Source organism: Rhea americana, unplaced genomic scaffold, assembly GCF_003343005.1.
Source record: "Rhea americana isolate MKP2758 unplaced genomic scaffold, rheAme1 scaffold_8, whole genome shotgun sequence".
In the NCBI taxonomy this organism is placed as follows: Eukaryota; Metazoa; Chordata; class Aves; order Rheiformes; family Rheidae; genus Rhea; species Rhea americana.
The window spans coordinates 5968597-5996407 of record NW_028186978.1 but is presented as its reverse complement, the minus strand read 5'-3'; the positions used below and the strand labels follow the sequence as shown (position 1 = coordinate 5996407).

Genomic DNA, 27811 nt, shown 5'->3' with positions numbered 1-27811 from the left:
TGGCTTTTGCAAGCTATTTCTTATACGCAAGGTATAATTACTGCTTTTCATTTGATTGCCAGTACCAGGAACATGATGAAGCTTGCCTTGCTGGAGTAGCCCAAATGTCCATTCGAATGGGAGATATCCGTCGAGGGGTAAACCAGGCCATTAAACATCCTAGCAGGTTGCTAAAAAGAGACTGTGGAGCTATTCTGGAGAGTATGAAGGTATTCAAAAGAGTTAGTAAAGCTAATGCTGAACAAATGAATTCATTAGGCTGCTTACGTGTCATTGTAATTTGCAAGTGATATTGTAATGGTTTCCAATATTGTAGCAATTTTCAGAAGCTGCTCAGCTGTATGAAAAGGGACAATATTATGACAAGGCAGCATCAGTATACATCCGGTGTAAAAACTGGTAAGTACAGGTTCCACTGAAGTGATGTATTTGAGACTGAAGGCTTACTGTAATGCTGTTTGGAAAGGAAAAATTCTGTCAGTATCTCAAATATGTATATCATATCAAAGCATATCAAGTATATATATTTTGATATATCAAGTATATCAAAAATGTTGCATGAACTATGTTTCGTTGGTGTTATGGTTCCCTCCCATAAGCTTAAACAAGCGCAGTATTCATGAAATCCTCAGCAGCTTATTCAGATTTAAATATAGTCATACTGAATATGGGAGGTAGTCTTCCTTTTTTTTTTTTTTTTTTTTTTTTTCTGTTTTTTTTTGTAATGTTTAAGGTGACCTGTATTTTCAAGGGGCTTTTTGATATACTGAATGAAGTCATTTTATATGTCTAGTTACTGTTAGTTCATTAAATGTCTTCAGTTATAGAATATATAGCTGTGATTCTGAATATGAAGATGGTTGGTATCATGAGCAGTCAAAACAGTTGACATTATGTTCAGTGAATTTTCTTTTTTTTTAAGAGAATTTGGTCATTGTCAAGTTTCCAGTGGAGAAGTGCAATTTACAGAGAGAGTTAAGGGCCTAATTCTTGTCTAATTATATTTTATGTATTTTACTATTAAGAACTGCTTGGAGCAAAGATCAGAACTCAGACTTCTTTCATACAAATGCTTTAAAAATAAGGTTGGAGCATTAAGCTCATTCTCCAGTGAAAATTTTATTCTCTCGTAAAAGTGTATCAGTTTCATCAGCATGGACAAAGAAAACACTTTGTTCAGTAGGGTAGCTTACATATAATGAGTGGAAGGTGGAAGGTACAAACTTTGTTTAGCCAAGCAGAAGGAGATGCAAGTCTCCTGATGTCTTGGGCAGTGCTCTGTCTTCTAGGCACAGAGATAGAAGATTTAAGATCAGCCTTTCTTTGGCCTTTAATATTCATTGTCCTGAAAAGCTCTCCAGTTAGTTTGCTGGCTTTTGCAGATCATGTTGTGTGTGCAGATCCTGAGTTCAAATTTATGGAAGGACTGACATATAGTTCTGTGTTCCTCAACTCTCCCCTGTTAGGAATGTTGTCACTCACAGAAACTGGTTCTAAGTGCCTAGAGTCCTCTGTACAACCGATGGCCAAAGTTTAAGCAATCACAGGAGTCAACACAGTTGAACCTGTATAAGTATTCATTTGTTAAGTTACAGTTTTAATACTATGCTGTTTCTGTAGATGAATTGGAGAATATTGGAGGCTAAAATGTTCATTCTGGCACTTTTTAGTGCTCATACATCTTTCAACTCAAAAAACAGAAGCTACTCTTCTTTAAGCCTGTATGTTTCTGAACAAGTATATAATTTTCTGTTCCTACATGTATAAAGCACAGCTTTTTGAAAATATTAAATCACACTGAAAACTTGTACTTTATGTTTAATTACTTGTTTTTTTAATTTCTTTTTCACTCTTATTATAAATATGCCTGTTTTATTAGAGAAAAATTTAAAACAGATATATTTATTAAATTACTCTTTGGTTTTTTTTCTAGGGCAAAGGTTGGTGAACTTCTTCCTCATGTTTCATCTCCAAAGATTCACCTGCAATATGCAAAGGCCAAAGAAGCAGATGGCAGGTGTGCCTGAGTGTTTCTCTATTTTTATAAAATATGTCATTATTTCTGAAATGCATTATTTATAAAATAAATTAAAAGACTTTAAAAAGTAAATTTTGTAGAAAATATATACTGTGAAAAGGGACTCTGACATATACAAATTTAAGGTGCTGTGTTGGAAATTTTAAACATAATCTAAGGACCTGCCTCTAGTATTAAAGATGTTTCTAGTTGATTGTTCCTGTCTAAATATTAATATCTTTTTAATGAAAGAAGGTGTTTTAAGGTACTGCACCCATTACAGCATTCCACTTAGTACAATATTGAAGTTCAATTTCCTTCTAAAGACTCCTTTTATAAAGCCGTGATTTTTAAGGTCATTCAAAGGTGCAATAATCATAAAAGAAAATTATTCTTTCTGAAAGCAAATTATTGTTACATCTTAATAGCTTGCACTTGCGAAGTGTTGAATAATGTGTAATTATTGACTGAAATGAAAAATAGATTATACTTTATCACAAAATGCTGTTTTTACTAGTCATGACATGTAGTTAGATGTGCTTCAGAATAATGATACCTTAATGATATGAGGACTCACCAAAGCTAAATGTTTGTATTGATGAGACTAAAAAGTACTATTTCTTTGTCAGCTCCAGAGTGTGAGAAAGAGAAATTTCTTGAAATTCTTGAAAGCTGTTGAGAAGAGGGGGGGAAAAAAGTCTCACTGTTTAAAAAAAAAAGTTACTAGTTATCATCTGTTTGGGATTTTATTGGCAAGGCATGACGTTGTATTCTCACTCCCAAGCAATTTGATATGGTTACGCTGATAGAACAGATGAACTACCCAAGAACAGTATGAGGGAGATTTTTCCCCCAGGTTAGCCAAAAATACTATCATGGTAAACATTTTTCTATTATTTCATTATCCCAAGAGAAAATGAAGGAGAGAGAAAAAACATAGAAAATGCAGAATAGAGCTGTTATATGTAAACTGAAAAGAAGATGTCACAGGATAACCTTTCAGAAGTAAATTATAGTATGTTTATTTTATATCGTATTGTAGAGAGCTATGTAAAAGTTAGAAAAACTAATGTGAAACCATTGTTTTGCAGGTACAAGGAAGCTGTGATAGCTTATGAGAATGCTAAACAATGGGACAGTGTGATCCGGCTATATTTGGATCACCTTAACAATCCTGAAAAGGCTGTTAATATTGTGAGGGAAACACAGTCTCTTGATGGAGCCAAGATGGTGGCCAGGTAACAGTCGTATTATAAGGTTAAAAAAATTAGTAACCTTTGAGAACTTCTAACCATGTTTCCCTCTTTCATATTTTTGCCAGACACTAAAGTTGTACTCAGTACATAAATGGAATAAAAATAAAAATAAATCTCTTGTAAGTTTGTAGAATGTATAGTGTTTCCTTGAATATATTCTTTATGTCTCATGATGCATCTGAGACATTGTGTTTGCTTTCTTCACTGTTTAAATATATTAAATGTATTTTACCACTCTTAGACCATGATTATGTTTTCTAAGTTAATGATTTCCTAGAAGCAACTATACAAAGCATAGTATTACTGGGGGTTAGGTTTAGTTCAGTTGCTTAGAGTGTGGTGCCAGTAATGCCGAGGTCGTGAGTTCGATCCCTGTATTGGCCGCTCGTTTGAAGGTTGGACTAGATGATCTCCAGAGGTCCCTTCCAGCCTTGCCAATTCTATGATTACCCATTATGTTTATATCGTATTCTGTGATTTTCATATTAACTTCTCTCAGGAGTGATATCTTAGTATTTCGGTTTTTATTTTGCTTTTAGTTTATGAGATGAGCAGCCAGAGTTTAAAAAGGATGAAAGAGGACATACCAATCGAAATCTGGGGAGGCTGATAAAGTCTCAAACTCTGGTTACTGGTACTTGGCCATTGACTAGAGATTTCAGTCTGGTGATTTGATTTCTCTAAAATTTGGACAGCTAAGCAGATACTTTTTTTTTAACCTTTTAATTAAAATTATATTAGCCTGAAGTAGTAAATTTAGACAGTCATAAAAGTTGCCATGCTATGTGATTTTTACTGAGTTAATTTTAGTAGCCTATTTAAAATAATGAAGATATACAATAATTTAGAAATGTATCATATCTGTAAGCCATAAAATATACTATATTTCTAAAACATTTGGAGTATTCATTATATCATTTAACTAAGGTATTAACTTGTTCATTCTGATTAGATTCTTTCTGCAGCTTGGTGATTATGGTTCTGCCATTCAATTCCTGGTCATGTCCAAGTGCAATAATGAAGCTTTCACATTAGCTCAGCAACACAACAAGATGGAGATTTACGCCGACATCATCAGTCAGTATTCCAGTACAATAATTTGCTTGGAATATGTTTTGCTCGGGTTTTTTACTTAGTTGATTTAGATAAATTTGAAGTGGTAAGACAAGAGGTGGCATGTTTTGTGTTTCCCAGCCCTTTCCATCTATTGTCTATTTTTGGTTACCATTGGCCAATTCACCATCCTGTTTCTAATTGTGGTCCATAAATGAGCATTCCTTTCAGCTCCAGTGTCTCCCAAGGTCCTTCCTGTAAGTTGTTTTTAAATCTTGACTGTACTTTCTGTGTATCTGTAGAGGTAAAATCATTTGTCTAGGTGCTTTTTTTCTTGTGTCAGTTGAATAATCTCATTTTTTGACCTTGATGTATTTAGTACTGTTTTTCTGAAAGTGAAAATCTTACTGTGCCATCTTTCCCTTTCCCATGGGTCAAACTCTTTTATTACATATATAAATCACTTGTCTTTCCTTTCTTCTTTAAGGCCTTTCATGGCCTCCTTATGTCTCAGTTGAGAAGCAAAAGGAAGTTTTACTGAGAAGCTGATTTTTACCGCAGGTCATCAAGTCAGTCAGTGGCCCACTTGTCAATTTGCAACAAATTTTATGTTCTTCTCCTGTATCACCCTTCTTTGTGGAGACGGTTCCACATAAGTATCTTGTGGTTATCTCGTATTTTCAGTTAATATCTTCCTTCAAAAATGTGTTCTTACTATGCTGATTTGAAAAACTTGGCAACAGTTAGCTTGCAGGTATATTGTTATAGGTGCTTGTCAAGGTGACTAGTATTGTTCTGTTGTTTCCCTATACATTCCTGCTTCTCTTCTATCCAAAATAGCATGGTGTATACTGAAACTGTAGTTAGTTGGGGGGAAAAGGGCTTTATCTTTGGAGTAGCGACTGTCTTTGTTTTAGATTAATACAATAAAATGGAGTCTTTGTTAGAAGATTAAATAGCATTTTGTGCTAACATAGTTAAATTGCTCCTGATAGTCATACATTGTGCAATGCAAACGTATTCTGAAGCTATGAAAATAATTCAGATGATAATCTCATCATCATCTGCAGAATTCCTTTGTGCTGTTTTACTGTTGCCAAGACATAATGAATTGTGAATTAAGAAATCATTCATAAGTCAGGTCATTCATTCATCATTCCTAGTTGTGCCATTTTATCATGTCTGTTAAACAAAAAACAGAAATCCCATTACAGTGTAAAACCAAATTAGTTACAAACAAATATTTCACTGCAATATTAGCTTTTAATGTCTGACATTCAGTATTTGATTAAACAGGGAAAAAAGTTTATAAGGTAATTTCAGTCTTGCTGGCTTTGGTTCTCTTTGACTGTTGATACAGAAAAAAAAGTAGAATATAGAATTTCTTCCTTTGATAAGTTTTTTTGTTTTTTGTTTTTTGTTTTTTTAATCTTACTTTATAAGAACACTATACTAACCTTGCTTATATATCTTGCAGGTTCTGAGAATACTACTAATGAAGATTATCAGAGCATTGCACTATATTTTGAAGGAGAAAAGAAACATTTTCAAGCAGGAAAATTTTTCTTGCTGTGTGGCCAATATGCACGGGTTAGTACTTAGAGAATGAAACAATGGTATTTAAAAGGTCATTAAAACTGTTCAAAATATAGAAAATATAGTACTTCAAAATCAGAAAAATTCACAGGAGACTTTTGCCTGCCTTCACTGATAACTTGCTGATATAAAAAAGTGCAACAAAACCAAGTAAACTATTTATATTTATAATTGGATTCTATGAATTATACAGTTATGCACATAATCTTTTCATAGCAGCAGAGCCTGTAAGTGGACCAAAGGCATACTGTTCTCTATGAATCTTTATTAATTACATGCAAATAGAAATAGAATTTAATTAGAGTTTATTTGCTTGACCAATGCTCCATTGCTGAATTATTTTGCATTTATTAAATAGTTTAATACTTTAACTTAGAACATCCTTTAACTTACTTTAACTTAGAACTTCTTTTCATAAAAGCAAGTATGTAAATTGACACAATTCTTGATTAGTTACAAGTTTGTCAGCTGATGCTTAACTAAACGTTCAACTTCTTCATACTGAGCACATGCTTAAAAATATGTTTCTGATTTTTGCGAATTACAGCTATCACAGGTGATCACCCCTTTAGCTGGGGCTCAGGGGTTCCAATGCCACATTAATCAATTTCTGCACATTGTATTGCTCTGAACATCTTTCACAGTTGGAAGAGCTGTAAGAGCTGCTGCTACCTGTATAGCATGAGTGATTATCCTTAAGGCCATAAAATGCAATCACGATAAGCATCCATGGTTCTGGTTTTCTGTCAGAAAGCAGTCATGATAAGCCTCCAAGGTGCTACTTTTTCAAAAGGCAGAGAGGAATAATCTGGTAAAAATTAGGGAAAAAAATAATTTCTTTTGTCTCAGTTTTGCTTATCTTCTGTTTCATTTTAGGCATTAAAGCACTTTCTGAAAAGTCCAAGCACAGAAGATAACTTGGCTATAGAAATGGCAATTGAAACAGTAAGAAACTTTGATAAACAAAAACTGCATCTTCTCAAGAAATCTACTTTGTGTGTTGTGGCGTTGTCCTGGTGTCAGTGAGAGTGTTTGGACAGATTGCAGACAGAATAAAAAGTGTATTAGTAAAGATGTTAGCTAAATATAAAACCTCTAAAATAACTAGCAACAAAGGGAAAATATGTTTTCAGTCTTCAGAGAAGGGTTTATAAATCCATTCAGACTTTCATGGTTGCATGAATTTGGAACTTCATTATTTAGCAATATCCATTCATAATTTTTCTGTCTGCTGCTGCATGCTTTAGTAAGAGAGGTCAGTACACTTCTATTCTCTGTATCTCTCTGGCAGCTTCCACTCTTGAATAGAAGACCAGTTGCAGCATCAGCCTTATTACCCCTTTTGGCTTATATCTATTAAAATAATTTTTCCATCTCTTAAAAAAAATGTTGGAGATGAAACAATCTTTGTTTAGTCTTTAGTTGCCCATGACCTCCATATTTCTGGAGTTGTCAGGCCTCCCCAGCTCATGTTGCACCTCAGCAGATGTGAACCTAGTCTGATTTCTGAGATTGCCTTCTAGACAATACGCGCTGGAAACCTACTTAACCAGGCCCACTGGCAGTTTCCATCTAAGCATCCACTGTGACTTTCACTGTCAGTCATCCAAACCGTGCTGACTGCCTCTGTTGCCTCGAAGAACCTGCAGCACTGAAATTTTTACGAGGGATCACTAGATTTTTTTTCAAACTCTTAAACAGTAGGCCTGACTCTACTGAGAGCTAGCATAGCCACTCTTGAAGCCTTTCATCTCAGAAAGCCATTGGCACAGCCTGTAAGACTGAGGTGTTTGAGGTGTTTAGTACTTTCCTCTGGAGCCAAGTGGGTAAGCCCAGATGAATAAACGAAAGGCTAAGAAGCCCATAGGCTATTGCTACAAATGAACTGTATCCTCCTAGAATCTCATCAATGCAATCATATTTGTTAGACTGTCTCTTCAACTTTGGCTCTGGTGCAGGGACCAGCACTGAATATTCCTCTGAGACACAGATTGCTGACTTGATAGATGCACCTTTGTGACAGTGGGCTTCAGCTCATGGTGCCTAGACTCAGAAGCTTTCCTAACACTGAAGAAGCAAAACAGTTTGTACTGATAAAGACATACTTAGTTATAACTCCCTGACAAAATACATTAGAAAATAAACATGTACTTTGTGTCAAAGCTGATGAACCAAAAAATCATCTCAGCTGAGCACACAAAACCAACAAATTCATGTTTTAAATTCATTTAATTCAAAGGTTTTATAAAAAGCCTTCTTATGACTTCTGTTGTTCATATCATGATATCTTCTTCTGTCTTTATTTAATAGGCGGGACAGGCAAAAGATGAAGCCCTAACAAATCAGCTGATAGATTATCTTATGGGAGAGAGTGATGGCATGCCCAAGGTATTGTATTTTTGCCATTACTGCTGTGTCATATTTCTGTACTACAAAATCTTTTGAATTTCTTTTATCATAAAATTTTTGGTGGACGTGGTTTGCTTTTTAGATAGATTTCATTAAGAAGTAAAGCTTATATGATCACTCCATCTGTGAACCGACAGTAAATTCAGTCATGTACAAAATGATATGTCTGGAATAGTAAGTTCTGCTCCATTGAGAGGAGTAAGGTTTGGTAACAAGGGAGGTAACATGATCTTGGCACTGTACGGTCATTTCATCCTTAATATTATGATTGTGGTTTATGATTCTGTTGTGAGATTAAAAATTCTCTCTACTTCATTTCTCTCTAGTGCTTAGAGTTTAAGAATTTAATATTCTGGACTTTTAAATACAACGCTAGGCACTTGGTTGCCAAGCCAACCTTTCTTTTATATTTTTTTTTTTTAACCTTTATATATGTAGTATCTTTTTATTATTTACCTCTTATTACTTATTTGTAATTTGAAATTTGAATGACAATGGAATTAGAATGAAAAATAATGAAACAAACTGCAGGAGACCGGAAGACAGTGAAGCTGTTAGAGCTGTGAGATGAAAGGTCTGTTACTAAGAAAGCATATGTGTAAGGGGAAATAAATTCATATTTATGCTAAAAGTTGATTGGACAGAAACACACTGTAATATCCTGTCTTTTATGCCAGTTYTCTGTGAGCTGCAGCCTAGCCATCTGGCTGCCAAAAGAAGTATATAGAACTGGAGAAGGGAAGTCACCTACAATAGGAGCTCCTTTAGTGAAGTAGTTCTGAAGATCTTAGAAAACATTCAACAATTGTGTGAATACCATATTTAACATTGCTTTGCACATGAACATAGAGCTTTCTTTTCCTTATTTAAAAGCTCTCTCTTGTTCTTCTGAATGCTTTAATCCAATCTGCCATAGTCTCTCTCAGTGAGTAACATAATTTTACTTTATCAAATCTTACTTGTTTGTTTAAAAATCTAAGTAAGAGTAAACTTAAAGTAGCCATGCAGCAGAAACTTGCTAATCCTTTGAGCACTGATTGTTCAAACCAGGTAAGCCTCACAGCAGCCTGGTTGTTCTGACCTTTTTCAGCAAACAATTATATGTCATTTTAATGATATACCATATTATCAAAATTGTTATAATTAGCAAGATTTTGCTACACTATTGTCTGTCTAACAGTAAACTAATTCTTAAATGTGTTACAATACAGAATACTCTATTTGCTAAAGTTAACATATTAAAAACTATTATGCAGTTTTCTTAATTTACGTTATGTTGGTTCCTTTTTCATTTTTCAGGGAGTGTTATCAAGCAAGGTTCTGCTGTTTTGTGTGTGCCCTTTTTAAAGTATAAGTGTTTTAAAAAACAAAACCAAAATGATTGCTATCCAAAATTAAGATCAGTTAGATTACAATAAAAGTTTTCCAAAGGCTTTGGGAAATGTGTTGCCAATTGAAAAATCCTTCCTATATTTATTGCTTTTAAAATGACTAACTTAAAGTTTAGAATATGAAATTAAAACACAAGACTCACTCCTATTTTTCTTAAATGCCTTCTGGTTTTGTAATTGTTTCTACCCACAGCTACCACAGAAGTCATTTAAATGTGATATTTACATAAACTAAGTTAGGGTCATGGCAAATACCCTTTCATGCCACTGGTCTGTCCTTTCTGCTGGAGAGGAGAACAGGGAAAACCAGCTTGATGGGGAAGAAATGCAGCTTTGTTGCAGAATGAGTCTATAAATCTACCAGTATCTATTTTTTCTAATTTATCTGTAGTTAAATCAGAACTATATCAATATATATAATATGTCGGACTAATTTGGTCTTGATTAGCCAGCTAAAAGATTGTCATGTACAGACTTTTTTTTTTTTTTTATTGATTCCCTTTTACAAATCACTACTAAAGATATGAAACAATGGATTTTTTCCACTTAACCTTGTTTATGATAGAAACAAGCTATTATCTTGTATTTCATATTTTAGTCACATTTTCAGTAATGTTTTCCTCCCTTTTGAGGGCTTTTTCAAAATCCTTATGAAAATCCAATTCTCTTTTTTTTTCTTCTATAATACTACCCTCTTGATTTTAAAGTTTTGTTTTAAATTCTTTCACTAATTTTCTTGATGTTGAATTAAGCTGTTAGATTGCCAGTTCTTGGATAAACACTGTGCTGCATTTACCGTTCTTGAATCCAGTATATAGTATAGCAAATTTTAGATTTTATCTTTTTGTTACCCACTTGATTCCTTCATTTTTAATTCTTTTAACTGTCTTGGATGTTTATCATCTTGGCCTGATGCCATATGCTCTTTAACAGCCAGGTTTTGTCATCCTTATTCATGCTAAGCAATGTCTTCATCTAGATCCGTAGCAGGATTTAAGTATCTGTAGCAAGATTTCTCTAAGAGGAATGCCTTGATTCTTTTCTAAGACCATAGATGCCTACAGGTCTGAAGTTGTTAACGTCTCTGCTGATAAAACTCCTTTAGGACCTAATGGTCTGCTGCTTCGTGCAATCATCTTAACAGGGCTTAGCAACTAACTGTGTGTCTACCACAGTTTAGTCAGTGTCCTTCAAACTGTCCTCATCCAACTGTGTCCTAGGGGATGAAGCTTGCAGGGGGGCCGAGCATAGCTCAAGCATGCCAATATGAAGAGCTCTTCATAAAACAGGCCGGTTTGTCCACTTTCTGTGAAGAAAGTGATGTTGGGATGTTTTGAGGAAGTCAAAAATACAACAATATGTGTTTAGTGACTATTAATTACTTAAGAATAAAGCAATATGTATTTAGTTACTATTAATTACTTTTGTATTATTCAATTAAGGATGCCAAGTATCTGTTCCGCTTATACATGGCACTAAAGCAATACAGAGAAGCTGCCAGAACTGCTATAATAATTGCCAGGGAGGAGCAGTGTTCAGGTAAGTCTGTTTTTTTCTGATATATATGTGTGTGTATATATACATATATATATATGGTGTATATACCTGACACAGCATCCTTTCAGTGGTTTGGGTACTGTTATTGATATAGATTTATACTCAGAAAAAGTTTGTGTCAGCCTTACAAAAACCCTGCTTTGTAAGTATAAAGCTTTTAATTGAAGTTTAATTTTGAATTTGAAGTGGCCTTTGTGAAAAGATTGGGACCATTATAAGTATATATTAAAGGAAAAAAAATGTGAAAAATATCTGCATGTCTTACGTTGCATTTAAGTAAACATATTGATGGAGACTGCCTACAACTTTACTTTTCTGTATAACAGAGCTGCATTTTAACTGCAGTTACTACGAAATGTGGTTTCCAATTTGGATCTAGTACTTCAGTGTTTGCACATATAAATTCTTGATATTTTTCAGTGAGAGATGTGCACAGGAGATGATTTCTGTTGAATAATCAGACTTTATCAAGCCTTATTTTCCCCCTTAATAGGTAGCTGATATTAAAGAAAAAAAAAGAACTAAGAAAGGATAGGGCTGGAAGCAAAATAGCTACCACCACCATTAGCTGCTCTCCTCTGCAGCCACAGCAATAGTCCTACCATAACACTGCTTGCTTTTCATTTCAAATAAATTAAGAAAAATAGCCATAAAGGAAAAATAACAGCCTGGGGAACAGAAGAACAGTCATTTCCTGGCAAGTTAACATTTATTGACTATTCCTTGGCAGTGGCTAAGGGGAGGAGGGGTAATCTCCTAAACCCTTCATAAGTAAGATCTCTAATTCACCATAGCAATGAATAGTGCATTTGTGCTAATTATTTAAGCAGGAAATGTAAAGTTTCAAGAGTTTAATTATTCACTAGCTTCTTCTTTGAATCTGAAAACATACATCTGAAATACAGTATTGCATGTTGTTTTTCATATTTTCTCATAGTACAGACGTGTTCTGCAACATTGTAATAACAAGAACTATATTTTTCTCGGTCAAATTACCAGTAACTGGTGACTGGTAAACAGTAACTATTTCCCATGCAGGGATAGTATTAGATTCTCCTCTCTTCCTTCAGGAGCTTTCAGTGATTTTAGTTTTGAAGCTTTCACCAGTATAGTTTATTCTTTGCTTTAAAAATCAGTAAAAATCATTTTAAGTCTATACTGTTTGGTGTTTTCTATTTATCATTTTATGTGCATTTTTTCTTCTTTAAGCTGATTTTATATAATAGTCATCTGGTTTTTAGACTGAATGTATTATTCTGTGGGTCAGTCATACAGCGTGAAAATTAATGATGTCAGTTGTTTTCCAGCAACTAATTCTAGAGTAATAAGTAGTTGTCTCACATAAATATAGCAGGTAGATTCAGTTGTAGTATGTAACACCGCATAACAAATTACTTTATAAAGATATAGAGAAAAAACATGTGGTGAAATAATAACTATACTCTGAAATTTTTTGTGAATGCCTCCAACTACAGAGTATGATTTCTTCATCCTGATCTCTTAATAGTGCAACAAAAATAAAAGAAGAAACTATGTTATAGTAGATTAATCATACCGAACACTGATTGCTTTGGTAGCAAATTCAGCTACATGGATAATTTAATGAAATTTTGGGGTTTCTGGACTGTTTTTTGATAGTAGCCATGAAGCAGTATAATCCAGTGAATTAATGAACTAACCTCACTGACAGGTTTGGGGTTTGTTTGTTTACAGAGGGGAGGAGTTGCCAAAGCAAATTATAAAGTAAAAGAAGTATGTTAAATTAAAATATAAAAAATGGCTTTTGAATATCTGACATTGAGGAAGAATGAGACAAAATATGCCATTTGTGGAAACAAAGAAATATATCAAACAGTACTCTAAAAGTATCTTTTCTCTGCTTTATTGTGGAAGTGATGTATTGGATGCACCATTTTAAAGCAGGGTACAGCATTATGTGTCATCATCCACATACATATTTTGCTGTTCTTCTAACATTCTACTGTTCAGACATCTCAAGGTGTAAATATTTTTCTTGTTTAACTCCCTGACTAGTATTGTTTAGGATACTGTGACAAGCAACTGCTTGTGACTTTCTAAAGATTTTGGCATGCAAAGGTTTTGCTCTAAGAATCAACATAACTTCTTGTTCAATTTCCTTATATGCTGTTAGACATTGAACAATTAAATTGTTATAAAAATTTGAATTTACTATGCTGAGTCATTTATTTTTAAGGAAACTACCGAAATGCGCATGATGTTCTTTTCAGTATGTATTCAGAATTAAAGATACAGAAGATTAAAATTCCTTCTGAGATGTCTACAAACCTTATGATTCTGCACAGCTATATTTTGGTGAAGGTAATCAATTCAGAAACTGAATTTACATAAATGTTGCAGTGCAATTTATTGAAGTATATATATGGTTGATGTTCTATGTATATAAATTATGTAGGCATAATTCTGTTCTGTATTACAGAATCCAAGCCTGTACTAACACCACGCTTCAGGAGACCAGTCTGCATGTTTTGCTTATTTCTACCTCTTTGATTAATATATTATTTTATAAATACTGAATTATTAAAGCCTACATGTGGCTTCCTTTTTTTTTTTTTTTTTTTGCATTCATACTTACAAAAATGTTACTAATGCTATTATTCATTAATTTTAAAAAACCAGATCAGAGCTTTTTGGTAAATAAAATTAAACAAGGGTGCCCAAACTGTTTCCAGTAGTTAAAATGTGGCCCTTTGGGATATATGTGCACCCTACAGCCTGCTTCTGGTATGCCTATCTCCCAGCAGCAAGGCAAGAGCAGGCAAATAGGTGGCTGCAGTCCAGATAGTCTGCTTGAGGGAAGACCTGCCTCTACTAGTAACTCTGGGGCTTTCTTCAACATAGGCTATACCCCTGCTCAGCTTCATAAAAGGGCTGGGGGGGGGAGTCTCTGTCTCCAGGAAGGAGGACAGCTGGGTGCAGGCAGCATAAATTATTCTTTGAAGACTACAGTTAATTTTCTATATACTTTTTGTGTTCCAGACGCATGTGAAACGCGGCGACCACATGAAGGGAGCGCGTATGCTTATACGCGTAGCCAACAACATCAGCAAGTTCCCATCACGTAAGTGCTGACAGCATAGACGAGTTGCCTGAACCATGCATAACAGTCTCAGGATCATACGTAATGAACCGGCTGGCTTTGTGGCCTTACCACAAAATTTTTATTTATTATTTGTCCTCTTTTAAAAGTGTTACCCTTTTCGGTTCATGAAACTTTATTTATTAAAGGTAGAGTTTCTTTGAGACTGCTATATGTAGCGTCTTGTCACGTATGACAAGAGTACTGACAGTGCAGCTCTCTGCACGTACACAGGCCATTCTCTTTTTTCTATTAATCCCTGATCAGTAGTAAACTCAATTTATGTTGCTTCTTTTTTTAGAGCTAATATTCTCTCAGCTTTGTCATTAGAATGCAGACTTTAAAGATGCAGGCCAGACGTGGGAGAAAGTGATAAAACCAAAAAAATCCCTTCTGCCATGCTGAACCTCAGAAATACAAAGCAGTGACAGCTGAATCCCTGATTTTTTTGTGAATGGTTACAGAAATTGCACAAACTTGCAAAGCTCTGTACCATGATGAAGACAAAAAAATATACTCATATTTCATCAAAAACTTTTCAGTCCTATTTGCTCAAAGGCTTTCAACATTAATCTTGGTAAATAGATTTTTTTTGTGTTGTTTCATTCTATTACAGACATTGTCCCAATATTGACTTCAGCAGTAATAGAGTGTCATAGAGCAGGCTTGAAAAATTCAGCCTTCAGTTTTGCTGCTATGTTGATGAGACCTGAGTATCGTAACAAAATAGATCTTAAATACAAGAAGAAAATTGAAGCAATGGTCAGGTGAGCAAGTGTTGTCTCCTATATTTACAAATGTGCACAGTATTATAGATTTATTAGTAATGTTAGGTTAAAGCAAGTAGGTTTTTATGAGCAAAACTATTTTCATGTTATTTCACTGTCTCATATTTGGAGGCCTAAGACTATTTCCCTCCTCTGATGAAGATTAAAGGCTTTTCTGTTCTCTTGGATATATGATTTATCCTAAATACATGTGCACATAGCCTTACATTTTGTGTGCATGTAAGACCAGGAACTGTTAAAGACTTCGAAGTACCACGATCTATTACAACTTTAATTAATTTGAACCAAGGCAAACATTTTAGATGAAAAATGACCTACTTCTAACCTTATATAATTATGACAAAGTATGAGTGATAGGTACAGGGAAATACTAACTGGAAATCATGCAAATAACATGTGCTAAATGTCTTTATTCAAGTTCAAAAGGTTTCTTGGAGCTTTTACTCGTATTTGTATGTTACTTTTAGGCGTCCAGACACATCAGAGGTGGAAGAGCCAACAACAGCCTGCCCATATTGTGCATTCCTGCTCCCGGAATGTGAACTCCTGTGTCCTGGGTGTAAAAACAATCTCCCATACTGTATTGCAACGGTGAGTATATAGGATATCTGCTACAGTTCGAGAACGAACACAAAGCCTTTTTTCCATTTAAAATATAAGTAAATTTATCTGAACATTATCAGTTTGCTGGCAGATTCAAAATAAGCTTTTCGTGCAGTTACAAATCAGTTAAAACCATTCTTGTCTTTGTTCCTTTTGTGAATGCTAAAATAATCTGTGGCCTCAACTGCCACCTACAAGCTGCAGTGACTTAATTTTGACAGTAAAATCACTAAGTGGCTCTGGCTGACTTCACCTTCCTGAGGAGGTAACTCATGAAGCTTGACTCACCTGTATGTCTAGCACGCATGAAGCTCTGATGGTTCAGCAGTTGGTGTGCGTGGGAGAACACAAGAGGGAACAGAGCTGCTGGTACCTTCCCAGTCACATCCTTTGTTCCAGTTCCCCAAAGCTCAGGGTTGTAACAGTGGAGATGAAAGTCTCAGTTTCTTTACCTATGTGAGAGATTTTTGCTTTTTACTTTTGCTAGATTTAATTGATGCTAGTGTTACAGAAAATTCACAGATTTACTTCAGCAGAAATCAAATGTTGCTTTCTTTATTAAAACTAAAGAATCTGTCTTACAAAAAAAGATCTTGCAAGCAGTTCTGACTTCATTGGTTTAACAGATGACCAATGTATTCTACAAGTATTATCTTAAGGAAAATAATCAAGGCTTCTAAATAGGTAACCTTTATAGGCTAACTGTCATGTACATCCTCATGTTTGTTTTGCGTTATATTTAAGTAAGTTCTCCCTTGGTTATAGTTCATTTACATCACATGTATTTGTACTTAAGGTCTGCACCAACTTTACTTGCATTTTTGCAAAGTCAAAGCCTACTGCAGCGTAGCTTATAAAACATAAATCTCTAAATTCAGTGCAAATCTCTGCTGTATTTTGTAGGGCTGAAAAGGTACACACAAATTATTTTGTTTCAAAAACAAATCCTTCTCACTTCTATTACACCCTGGTCAACAGAGTAACCATACCAAAAACAAGGAGAGACTACTATCAAGACAGCTGCTATACTCACAGACTGTGGTCAAGGGTTCTGATAGACTAAACTGGTAACTCAACACACTATTTATTAGGTTTTGGGGTGTTTTTTAAATGCAAATTATAATGAAAACACTGCATCTCATTTAGAGCTCCTTTTTTAATGAGAGTTCACACAGTAGCCAAACTACAGTAATACTGTTTTAGGATTTTTTTTTTTTTTTTTTTTTTTTTTTTTTTTTTTTTTTTTTTTTTTTTTTTTTTTTTTTTTTTTTTTTTTTTTTTCAAGGTCGTCTTTGTTCCTGAGACTTTTTTCAAAGAAATGGGATATAAAACTAGATTACACCAGTGAACTAAGATAGTACATTCCATTTAATCACTTGCAGCTTTTGTCTTTAGGGTCGACATATGGTACGAGATGACTGGACAGTCTGCCCACACTGTGACTTTCCTGCCCTTTATTCAGAATTCAAAACGTAAGTTGGGATTTTTTTTCCTTTTTCCTGCTGCAGAATTCTGCCTGCGCATACTTCAGCAGCAGATTTGGTTTCATTTGGTACTAAAAAACATGTAATATAGCATCCTCACAGGGAAAAAGAAATCTTAACTCATACACAGTAGTTTCATCTAACATTATCTCAGAGTAATGCTTTGAAGTGGATCAGAAGGTATCATAAAGAAAGAATTCAGCCATACATGCAGTGCTCCAACAACAGAAACCATACTAATAAGAGACAGTGCCTTAAGTTTGCAGCTGCTTCCTGCAACACCAGACACTGAAAGGAGTAGGGAAAACAGACCAAGAAAATTCTCACAGCATACACACAGTACTCAGTACTTGGGTACACACTACAAAAGCAATAATCGCTTGTCCCCCACTGTTATCCCCAAGACAACGGGATGGGATAGTTCTGCTCAGATCAAGAACCGCTCCTGCAAGTAATGAACCTCCAAGGACTCTTCGTGTTCTAGCCCAAGCAACTCTCTATACATTTTACTTGCTAATTTTTCCTTACCTCCATGCAAACAGCAGCAGCCTTCCTTTTGTGATATCAGTTCTCAAATATTTGAAAAATAAATAAATAGACCTCAGCTCTAGGGAACACTCAACAGTCGTTCACAAGTTTGATATGCTGTGGCACATCTAACTACTCGTCCATTAAATATCAAGTAGTATCCCCCTTCAAACATCCAGCTAGGACCACCTGTTGCTCTATTCTAGACTTCTTGCAATGCATAGGTCAGAACTTTGCTCTATGCTTTCTCCATCAGGCCCAAATGTCTGTTTGAAAGCATTAAATTATAATTTAACTGATCACATTTTCTTTAAAACAGCATGTTACAGAGTGAAAACATATGTCCAATGTGTTCTGAAAGAATTAACATTGTTCATCTTAAGAAAATAAATGATTGCACACAATACCTCAAACCAGAAGCGGACCAGTAAATTCAGGTATGCACTACAGCTTCTTACTTCACAGGGCACATTTTAGAACTTTTTGAAGACTCAGAAAACAGAAGTTTTTCCCAACACAGGAAGCTCAGTCTGCTCAGAGTGCCTAAGTCTGTCTTTACACCTGAGACCAGATGTATCAACTCTGGGCCCTCAGGCATAAAATAACCCCTTAGTTTTTGCTACCGTAAGTAACCTCATGATTAAATCACTTGAGAAGGGAGGTTTTGAAGTAGCTTACTTCTAGGACAGCGTTAAACATCCGTATTCTGCAACATACTGTTTTGGAATGACAAACTTCCTGAATAGTGGCTGTGCTTAGAACAGCATAAGGAGCAGTCTGAAGAGCTCAGCAGCACCAAAGCCTTTCATAGATCTACCAGAAGAGTTTGAGTGTAGGAAGAGACAGATATTCTTTGATATACGAGTACAGCTAGCCACTATATTACTGTTATCAATAGCTGCAAATTCATTGTGCTCTCTTATGAAAACCCTACAGTCTAAGATCATGTAACCTGCATTTCACATGTGCTTTTCCCAGTTAGCACTTATCTGACCACTTAGACTACTATTCTGTACTTTTTGATTTGACATCAGTTCTGTTGCGTGGTAACAGCAAACAACTAACAAAGTTGCTCATTAATTTTGACATTTAAATGCTGTTTTAGTGGAGTAAACACCTTACGTGGAAACTTAACTGTAGAAGAAGAAAGTAATGGCCAGATGCATACTGTACCTCAGTCTTATGACTTATGCATACACCAGAAACCTTTCCCAAGAAATGATGTTAATTTACTATCAGTCTTCAGTTTGAGATATCAGTAACTGTTTCTGTTTATTTTCAGAACTGTATGTGCTGTGTGGTAATCAATAGCATTGAAGAAGGCTCTGTTACTGCATTACCGGTGTTTTTCCACTAAGATTCAATAATGACCATGTCACTTCTATTTTGTGATAATTTGTAAATACTTAACTTTTGAAAAATTTTGTACTTTATTCTAGTAATAAAACTGATAATTTCTTTTTACTAAGCAAAACTCAAGTTTCATATTCAAAGGTTCAATGTAAGGAGCATTCCATGTTCTTCTGTTCAGCCACGTTACAGTGATAGTTATACAAAATTAGGTAGTCTAAACTATCCAAACTGTCCACAAGTTACATATGTGGACAACAATATATTAAACTAGGCCAGAAACCATTGTTTATTCAGTATCAGCTTTCAGCTTTTACGACTAGTCTCTATTAAACATTTCTTAATCTTTAAGTATTCCCTTCTGGCTTTAGAAGTATAGCTCATAGCATTGGCTCCTCATATTTTGAAACTAAGGCATCACACTGCTTTTCCATGTCTCTAACTGAACAAAGTAGAAGTTGCAAGAAAGGAATATACCCACAACCCAACACATGCAGGAAAGCCAGAACCTCAAAAGGCAAGGAAGTGCACAAGTGAGCATGAGAGCAAAAGCTCCATGAACTCGAGCAGTTTAAGAATTTGTGTGAAACTTAGTTTATTGTAATTTTATACACTGCTTAATTTCTATATTGTACAAACATGCAACTCAGATTTTTTGCATCATGTACTATTTACAAGATTTTACCACATAATAGCAGAGAATTTATTTAAAAAGTTAGAAGTCCTATGAAGACTTAGTATAATGCCAGGTAACTGTCACATTGTCATGTTCATGCACCTGGGTGCTTGTTTTACAAGGGTAGTTATAGCTTGTAACTTTGTAGCAAGTTAACAGTAATTACAGCACTGCATAGTGTGAGAATACAGTCATCACCTCTATAAGAGGTGCATTTTCAACGCACTGGTTCTACCTTCCCAGCTACATTACTGGATCTGTTTCAGGCTCCTGCCAAAAGTTAGATAAGCAAAGCTGCATCCATAGCAAGGTTATTCTGTTTAACGTCTTGTTTTCTCTTTCCTTTTCCCTTCTTTTTTTGTTGTTTCTTCATTTTTCTCTGTTTTCATCAGCCTGGAAGACTTTACTTTTTTTTGCTACAAACAGAAGAGATGGACAGAATAAATAATTTAAAATGCAACTGTAACCTGACAAAAGCAGAAGTCAAAATGCAATCAGTGTAGAAGTTGTTTCAGAGTGATCCTTAGTTCTGTAACACACACCATGGACTGTCAACAAGTAAGAATGAGTATAGGCCTTATCTCCTTTCTTCCCCTTTTAGGTATCAAGATTTTAAATCCCACAGAGAGGACATACTCTGCAATATACAGTGTTAATGGCTGACCCAGGGTTCCCCAAGCTGGAGATAGACAGCAATTCCAGTAATAGTCTTTTAGTCTATGATAACCAAATGCAAAAGGCCTGTAGCTGCTCTTAATCAATGGCAACTGTCCCCACTAATGCCTAGAACCATGCTAAATTTTGGACTTGACTGTTCACATGTTTAATGCATTAGTGATGCATCTTTCTTTAGTCCAACATTCAAGCAGAAAAAAACAAGTAAAAATAATCTAGATTATGTCACACTACAGAACAGTTTTATCAGTCAAGAATTTGAGAGGGATAAGGCATACAAAACCTACTACGTGGGGTTTTTGGTTGATTTTTAATTCAGATGTTAAAAGTGCCAGAAAGGTAACTAAGAAAAGACTGTTTCTCCAGTGTTGCACTACCATAGGAGACTAAGTCACCTTAATCATTGCATCACTTTCAACACTATCTTGCTCTTCCTCATCAGAGTGGATCTCTTCCACATTCAAGTCTTCACTCAGTTCTGAAGTCACCATGGATCCCGACTGCCTTTTAGATGACTTGACAGAATGCAGCGAATATGGAGTCAGATGTGCCTCTTTGTTGTAGGCCCGAGTAAAAGCTGCTTTGACCTGTTAATTTGGAAGAAGTTACTATGAACATCAGATAAGGACTCTACACTTTGTTCGCTAACAAACTCTCATCCAGCAATTCCACATTATCTTTAGTTTGAAAAAAAAAAAAAATGTAACCAAACATTTTGTCAAAGATACCATCTCAAGAAGATGCACACAAAGCACATAGAAGCTGTATAGCGAAGGCTTATTTAAAACTTGAGTCCTACATAATCCTCAGGTTTACCCAAGAGGGTGCATCTTTACATGCTAATTATATAGGCCACTAATAACTTCACGCTATTTTCCTGCTGCCACCTAACCCAAGTCACTTGCAACAAAATCACCCACAGCAGCACTGAACAGCCTGCCACACCAGAGCAGCATAATCAGACTGTGTAAACCCACACCACCATCAGGTGGTATCAACAGAGCACATTTCTTTTCTTTCCCTGAACACTCACCTCAGATGTGGGAGATCTTGGTAAACTTTTCTGACCCACCTAGTTTGTTGTAGGGACTGGAGTTTAAACTCACCTCATCCCAGATGAGGATCGTAGCCACTGATGCCTCAAATTAGCCCCAAAGGGGCACTGAGAGCACCACTTAAGCCTCCTGGGTCTGGCAGTTCAGGCCGTTGACTAGAATGCAAAGGATGCCGGGTCCAAGCCCATGCTGTAATGGATGGGGTTGCTGCACATCCCTCCTCCTTTGCACAACAGTAAAAGGAGAGCCAAGCAGTGCAGGAAGCCAAGACGGCCTATTGTCAGGAGTCTGTGTGATCCTGCCTTTCACGTCTTCTCTGCATTACACTTGTAGCTGTTCCCCAAACACAGCTGGCTCCCTCTTATCTTTTCACCAAAACAACAGGTAAAACAATGCTGAATGAAGCAAAATCTTATTGAGCCAGTCCTTGTCTTGAGGGTATTACACATTTGACAGCCTAGCCACAATGCAGTCCATGTTTGTCGTTATATTACAGTTAATAAAATGACTCTGCCAGGTCCATCCTTTCAGCAGCACATACATGATCTATCATTCTAGGATTTTTAAACTATTTTAGGAAACGACCACAAAAAGAGAGAGACACGCGCACACACACACCCATCACTGGTGAATTCTACCTTAGGATCCAGCTTCGAAAAAGGACTGGGTTTGCCTCCCCAGGTGCTTATTTCCATGATATTTTCAACATCTTCTTTCATCAAGCAGTAAGAGTCCATGAATGCTACAGTATCTTGCACACCATCTGTTCCAAAGTCTTTCAAAGGCTGAACAAGTGCATCCCGCAAATATGATAAGTACTCCATATTTACTGTCCTCTTGCATGTCTGGGTTCTTTACGAAATTGAAAGAGGTAAGTAAACATATAACAAAGACACACTTCTAAACACAAGCAGCCTGCAGGCAGGCCCTCAGCAAACAGTTAACCAACCACCTTAAAAACTGCAGGCTCTATTGTATCATTCCTTCTGGGTTATACTTGAACTAGGGATAATCTGATGCAAGGTATCCAGTACCAAAAACTGAACAGATGGGAAAACACATCCCCAAATGAAAAAAAAAAAAAAAAAAAAAAAAAAAAAAAAAAAAAAAAAAAAAAAAAAAAAAAAAAAAAAAAAAAAAAAAGGTCAGTATTACCTAAGACTCATATGCATTGCCAGTTCTTGAATGACGCGATCATGTTTGCCTGTAGATGAAAATTTCCCCAGCCAGCTGGGAAAGACAGGAAACTGGGACATGTAACCTCTCATCAGCTCCCCAGGCAGAACACTTGAATAAATAGCCTGAAAATACACATGCCAAACTCAGTTCGCAATGAATTAGTCAAATTGACATCACAACATAATACCCAACTTGTTCTAATGAAAGTGGGCAGCTAATGTTTTGGAAGCTGCACGGGCTTTAAGAGAACTCTTTCTTGGCTGCTTGTTTCTGTTCTACCCCTTAGAGGCTACAGCTTCACCTCTTGTGCCATCCTATTTATCATCATGTTCCAGTATCTGTGAACCAGATCTGGGTTTTAAAAGCCAAGCTCCAACAGATGAATATAGTAAACGAGACATTTCAAAAGAACACAATTACTAACTCTCAGAGATGAAACCACATAAACTCAGCTAGGCAAGTGCTAAGCAACCTAATCTACTTGGATCTGCACTAAGCAGGGGGTTAGACTAGATGAACTGCAGAGGTCCCTTCCAACTTAAATTATTCTACTGTACGTTGTCTGATGCCAGTCATAATCCTTCAAACACGAGTCTTGTGAAAATTTCAGTGATCATCAAATGAGAAATAAAAAGGAGGAGGTTCAGTTCTCCAAGATTTGGGGAAAATACTGGCCTGGTGGGAGGTTGAGATACAATGCACGCAAATAAAACTAAGCAGGCTTTTACCTGCATGTTTGAATTAGTTGTGCCATGTGTTCCGATAACCTAAGAAGGTTCAAGCTTTCTAAAGTTTCAGAAGACTTCATTTCATGACATGCAGCATGGGTTCAACCACATGAAAACAGAAAAATGCACTATGTGTATTTTTGTGTTCTGCTGGGTAGTAAAATGTCAACTATACTCATAAAATTATATTAAGACAACAATTTCCATGGATCAGTCTTGTATACTGGCCACTCATAAAGCACAAAAATGAACGTCAAGTACTCACCTGTGTTGGAAGAAGATTCCAGTTTTGCTTGCTACGAATCTGTCTGTCCACTAGATCACCATCACATATACTATCAGCTGCTCTACTCAATAGCACTAAGTGCTTTTTCAGATTCCCTCTAGGAAAAAGGAGGTCGTTATCATTATGCAGAAACATCCAAATACATTGTACTCCAATTTGACTCCCTGGCATGAAAGGTTCTTATCAATTTAGAGTGTGGAATAACTCACCCAGCAGCAACTGGTTTCACATGTATATAGTTCTCTTGGACAAAGAGAGGTGCTAGGGAATAATCATGGAAGAAAAGATCCGATTTGTCTATAAGAGACATATGAGAAGCCTCCTCTCCCGCAGCAAAAACCTTCCGGACAACATCAAAAGGGCCCTAAATAAATGACAGTTCAAGTAGTAAGTGCGTTGCAAGCTAACACAGACAATAAAAGACAACACATTACCAACAAAGCTACTACAGTGATGGTATCTAACAGTATCTGGACTCATCAGTACAAGTTCAATGCTCAGTATTTCTTCCCCTATTTTTTGCCAGTTTTGAGATTGGAGTCTTATTTCCAATGTGAATTAAGAGAATTACCTGCTACAGAGATAATTCAGGATGAGAAGTTTAAGCTTCATCATTGCAGCTTATATAAAAAGACTAGTACATCAAAATAGATATTCAGTCTTGGATTTACCACATAGTGAGTTTGACACATGCTCAAAATATCAGTTAGCTCCTTGAAATAGGCTATCACAGTGCTTTACTTTTAATTAGTCACCAGGCTTCATAAGCATCTTCTTATATCAGAATACGGCCATAAAACCAGTCCGCTATATGATACTTACCAGTTTGATATCCTTTTTGGCTTTGCTGGCATCTGTTTTGGCCTCATCATAAGTCAACGATTTATCTTTTGCACACCACATATTAAGATTATGCAAAATCTAGAGAACAAAATGGACAATTTGGCAGTTTAAGTATATTCAAAGGAAAGACTTCAGCAGAAAAAAGCCTGATCTGTATATTAAAAATAGCACCTCATACTGCTCAAATACTGCACTGAAGTCAATGACTTGCACAGAACATCCTGAATTGGTACTAACCTGTCTGATATCCTGATTTGCTGCCAAGATTATCTCATGCATAGCAGGTGGTGGGATTTTTAAGCCTTCTTTAAATGCAATAGACATCATGGCACCCTGTAATGCACAGACTATTTTAAGAAAGCATCACTAAAGAATTTCTATGAATTCTTCCTCTATAGAAAACTAACAGACATTTGTCAAAGAATGTTACTGTATTTTTTTCCTAGTTTTTAAGCAACTCAACAGCCTTTTATAGACATATATATAACACGGGATGAATATATGAATAGCAAGATCATTTTAAAAGTTGTTTGGATTTGTTTAAGATAGACATCTAAATCTGGAAGACTTGAAACAAACTCAGACAACCCATTCTGAAGAGTAGAGTTATTCACTAAGGTGAAGACAGAGATTACTGATAACTCATTGCAGCTCATACAACCAACCTTCTTACCTTAATCTGTTCTAGACGAGGTCTCTGAAAACGAAGATCAAAACAGTAGTGGACCAAAGAGCGAATCTTAGGATGGTTTCGATCATTACACATACAGATGATGGGTATCTTTGTGTGTCTGATTAAACCAATCAACTCCTGTCATTTAAACACATTACAACAGTTACATCAGATTCTACAGACAAAAAAAATAAGTAAAACATGTCATACTGAGTAGCATTACTCACTGCTTTAAGTCAGCTCCCTGGCTGATGCAAGTCTATAAAATGCCTCCTACTATAATCAACTTTCCACACAACAAAAACCTGTTCCCCTTCTGTTTCCTACTCTGTTCAGCTGCAGTAATTCTGCTGTCTCACAAATCATCCACTTTCAGTTATCATGTTTAGATCATTCTTCAAAAAGCAATGAAGATTAGTAGTGTAGAATACAGCTGTCCACCTGGAAGCCTATATTATTTTGCCCAAAGACCATTTTGGCCTGGCCCAAGCCCACAGGGAGCACACATCTTTTCCAAAGCACCTTGCCACAAACAACAGAAGCAGCAAGTAGTAAAAAGATCAACTGTTCCCTGTCCAAAAGGCTTCAGTGTTAGTGGGTTTGCCATAAGCAAACTCCATCTCCTCTAATGAAAGAAAAATTCAGTTCAGCTTTATATTCCTGCAATGTAAATGTCTGTATCTGAGCTAAAGATCTGAATGTCCTTTACTGTCAGGGTAGTACTGCATATAAGCGTAGGAAATTTTTAAGAGTTAAAATTAGAGGTGCAAAGAAGAACAAAGTATAATACTGACAGTAGCACATTATTTATTCAGTGTTACTGCCCACAAGGAAGTAACTGTCCCAGCTAGATTACAAATCTTTCACTGCAGATGAAAGTCAGCTGCAGAGAACTTGAGTTAAACTCATGTGTCCAAGAACAAACATCTACAGTGCACACACCCAAGGTAGTTTCTCGTACACACAGAGATCAGAAATGCCCGTTCTACTCTCAAGGCATAAGTCTGCTTATGCAAAAGTAAACTTATGAAATAGGTCAAATAGATTTCTATAGTACAGTTTACAGGGAAAGGACAGCAGACGAAGTATTTTGTGCTGATATATGGTACAAACTTTCAGCAATAGTATTAGCTAACAATTATAGCAGTTTCACCTGAATCCCTCCTCTGTCTTCATTGCCTGCCATACCATCCACTTCATCCATGATCAATACATGTTTCCCACTAACTGATGAAGATGTGCCTGAAAATGGATATAGACAAGAAAATGATTGCAATAGAACATTTAATTCAAGGCAATAAATTAGAGTCTTGCTCAGAGGTTTACCCAACCCTCTATAGAATAGGTAAGCCTAGACAACTGAGATGCTGGTGAACCTCTTGCTCTGCCTCTTGTGTAATTACAACAGTATGTCCACAGAATAAAGCTGATTGCTCTTCTGTTCCATAGCACTTAGTTCTTGGAAGACCACCTGAGGTACAATTAGAGCAAACAGTAACTTGTGCAGTTTCTGCTGACTAAGAATTGATTCTCTAAATAGCAGTTTAATGCTACCTTGAAGATGAAATAGAACATCTTACTAAATTAAACCATCCCTTTTAAATATGAGCCTGCTCCCTCTACAGGCTGAGCAATTTTAGTTCCAACTTTGTCATGAAACAAGGAAGCTCAGTCCCTCCTGTAACTAGACTCTTAACAAAAACCCTCCTTCAAACAATAAACATACCAGAACAGAAGTCTCTGATGCTGGTGTTGTTAAGCGATTCAGCAACTACTTCCTTCAGGCTGTTCTTACTGCGAGTATCACTGGCATTCAGCTCCACATAGCTATAGCCCAGTTCCTAATCCAAATGCACAAACCACACAGAAAAAGCAGAATACAGACCATTAAGAAGAGCACAAGCATTCTCAGAATTAGGAACAACATTTCAAAGTTCCAGAAGAGAGCTCTTAAAACACTGTTTTCTAAATCTAATTTGTAGCTTTGATTCCTTTCTTCCCCTCATACTTCAAAAATATTTGTAACCAGCCATTGAACAGATATGCCCAAAAAAGAACTAAGGTTTTGCAATAAATAAATAAATAAATAAATAAAAATAAAAAGAATAAAAAAGAGGCACAGATTTAGCTGTGAGATGAGCAAGACTGCCATAAAGGGTAGAACCAAGGCTAGCCAAGCTCCATAGTACTTGCAGTTGTACATCAAAACTTTCCCATGTGCAGTCGTGACAAGAAACATACCAAATCCCTCAGAAAGCTGAGGGAACAAAAAGCTTTTAACTAGTTAACAGCTATAAAACACACAGCTCCTCCAGTGGTGCTACTACTTCACTTCAAAAGGGTCTGTGCTACAGTTCAGACCCTGGAGGGATCTGACCCAGACACGTCTGCGTCAGCAGCCTCCCGGCACCAGGCACACGCCCGAGCTGCAGCAGTGAGCTGCACACAACTCGGGCGCTGCAGTTTAGACAGCGCAGTTCCACTGGTTACATCTGTGGAGCACAACAAAACGCCCTGCAGAGAGCTCAGCTCACAAAAACAAAGTC

General features: G+C 36.1%; 2 protein-coding genes across 4 annotated transcripts in view; one reads left to right on the top strand and one right to left on the bottom strand.

Moving 5' to 3' along the window:
* The window catches only part of WDR19 (WD repeat domain 19), a 44490-nt gene extending 25229 nt beyond the window's left edge, over window positions 1–19261 (top strand). The window contains exons 22-37 of the mRNA XM_085322771.1: window positions 63–209; window positions 317–399; window positions 1934–2017; window positions 3109–3255; window positions 4226–4350; window positions 5804–5916; window positions 6799–6867; window positions 8233–8310; window positions 11165–11261; window positions 13495–13619; window positions 14298–14379; window positions 15014–15164; window positions 15653–15776; window positions 17184–17260; window positions 18120–18237; window positions 19083–19261. Of these exons, the coding sequence (XP_085178897.1) occupies window positions 63–209; window positions 317–399; window positions 1934–2017; window positions 3109–3255; window positions 4226–4350; window positions 5804–5916; window positions 6799–6867; window positions 8233–8310; window positions 11165–11261; window positions 13495–13619; window positions 14298–14379; window positions 15014–15164; window positions 15653–15776; window positions 17184–17260; window positions 18120–18231 (1614 nt within the window). The 3' untranslated portion in view covers window positions 18232–18237; window positions 19083–19261. The remainder of the gene's footprint in view (window positions 1–62; window positions 210–316; window positions 400–1933; window positions 2018–3108; window positions 3256–4225; window positions 4351–5803; window positions 5917–6798; window positions 6868–8232; window positions 8311–11164; window positions 11262–13494; window positions 13620–14297; window positions 14380–15013; window positions 15165–15652; window positions 15777–17183; window positions 17261–18119; window positions 18238–19082) is intronic.
* A 467-nt stretch (window positions 19262–19728) lies between these two features.
* RFC1 (replication factor C subunit 1) overlaps window positions 19729–27811 on the bottom strand; it is a 40948-nt gene continuing 32865 nt past the window's right edge. For all 3 annotated transcript variants that reach the window (XM_085322773.1, XM_085322774.1, XM_085322775.1), the window contains 11 exons: window positions 26992–27106; window positions 26419–26507; window positions 25266–25403; window positions 24830–24925; window positions 24572–24670; window positions 23959–24113; window positions 23729–23846; window positions 22712–22857; window positions 22195–22408; window positions 20897–21088; window positions 19729–20242 (listed from right to left, as the gene is read on the bottom strand). In XM_085322773.1, coding sequence (XP_085178899.1) covers window positions 20147–20242; window positions 20897–21088; window positions 22195–22408; window positions 22712–22857; window positions 23729–23846; window positions 23959–24113; window positions 24572–24670; window positions 24830–24925; window positions 25266–25403; window positions 26419–26507; window positions 26992–27106 — 1458 coding nt within the window. In that variant the 3' untranslated portion in view covers window positions 19729–20146. The remainder of the gene's footprint in view (window positions 20243–20896; window positions 21089–22194; window positions 22409–22711; window positions 22858–23728; window positions 23847–23958; window positions 24114–24571; window positions 24671–24829; window positions 24926–25265; window positions 25404–26418; window positions 26508–26991; window positions 27107–27811) is intronic.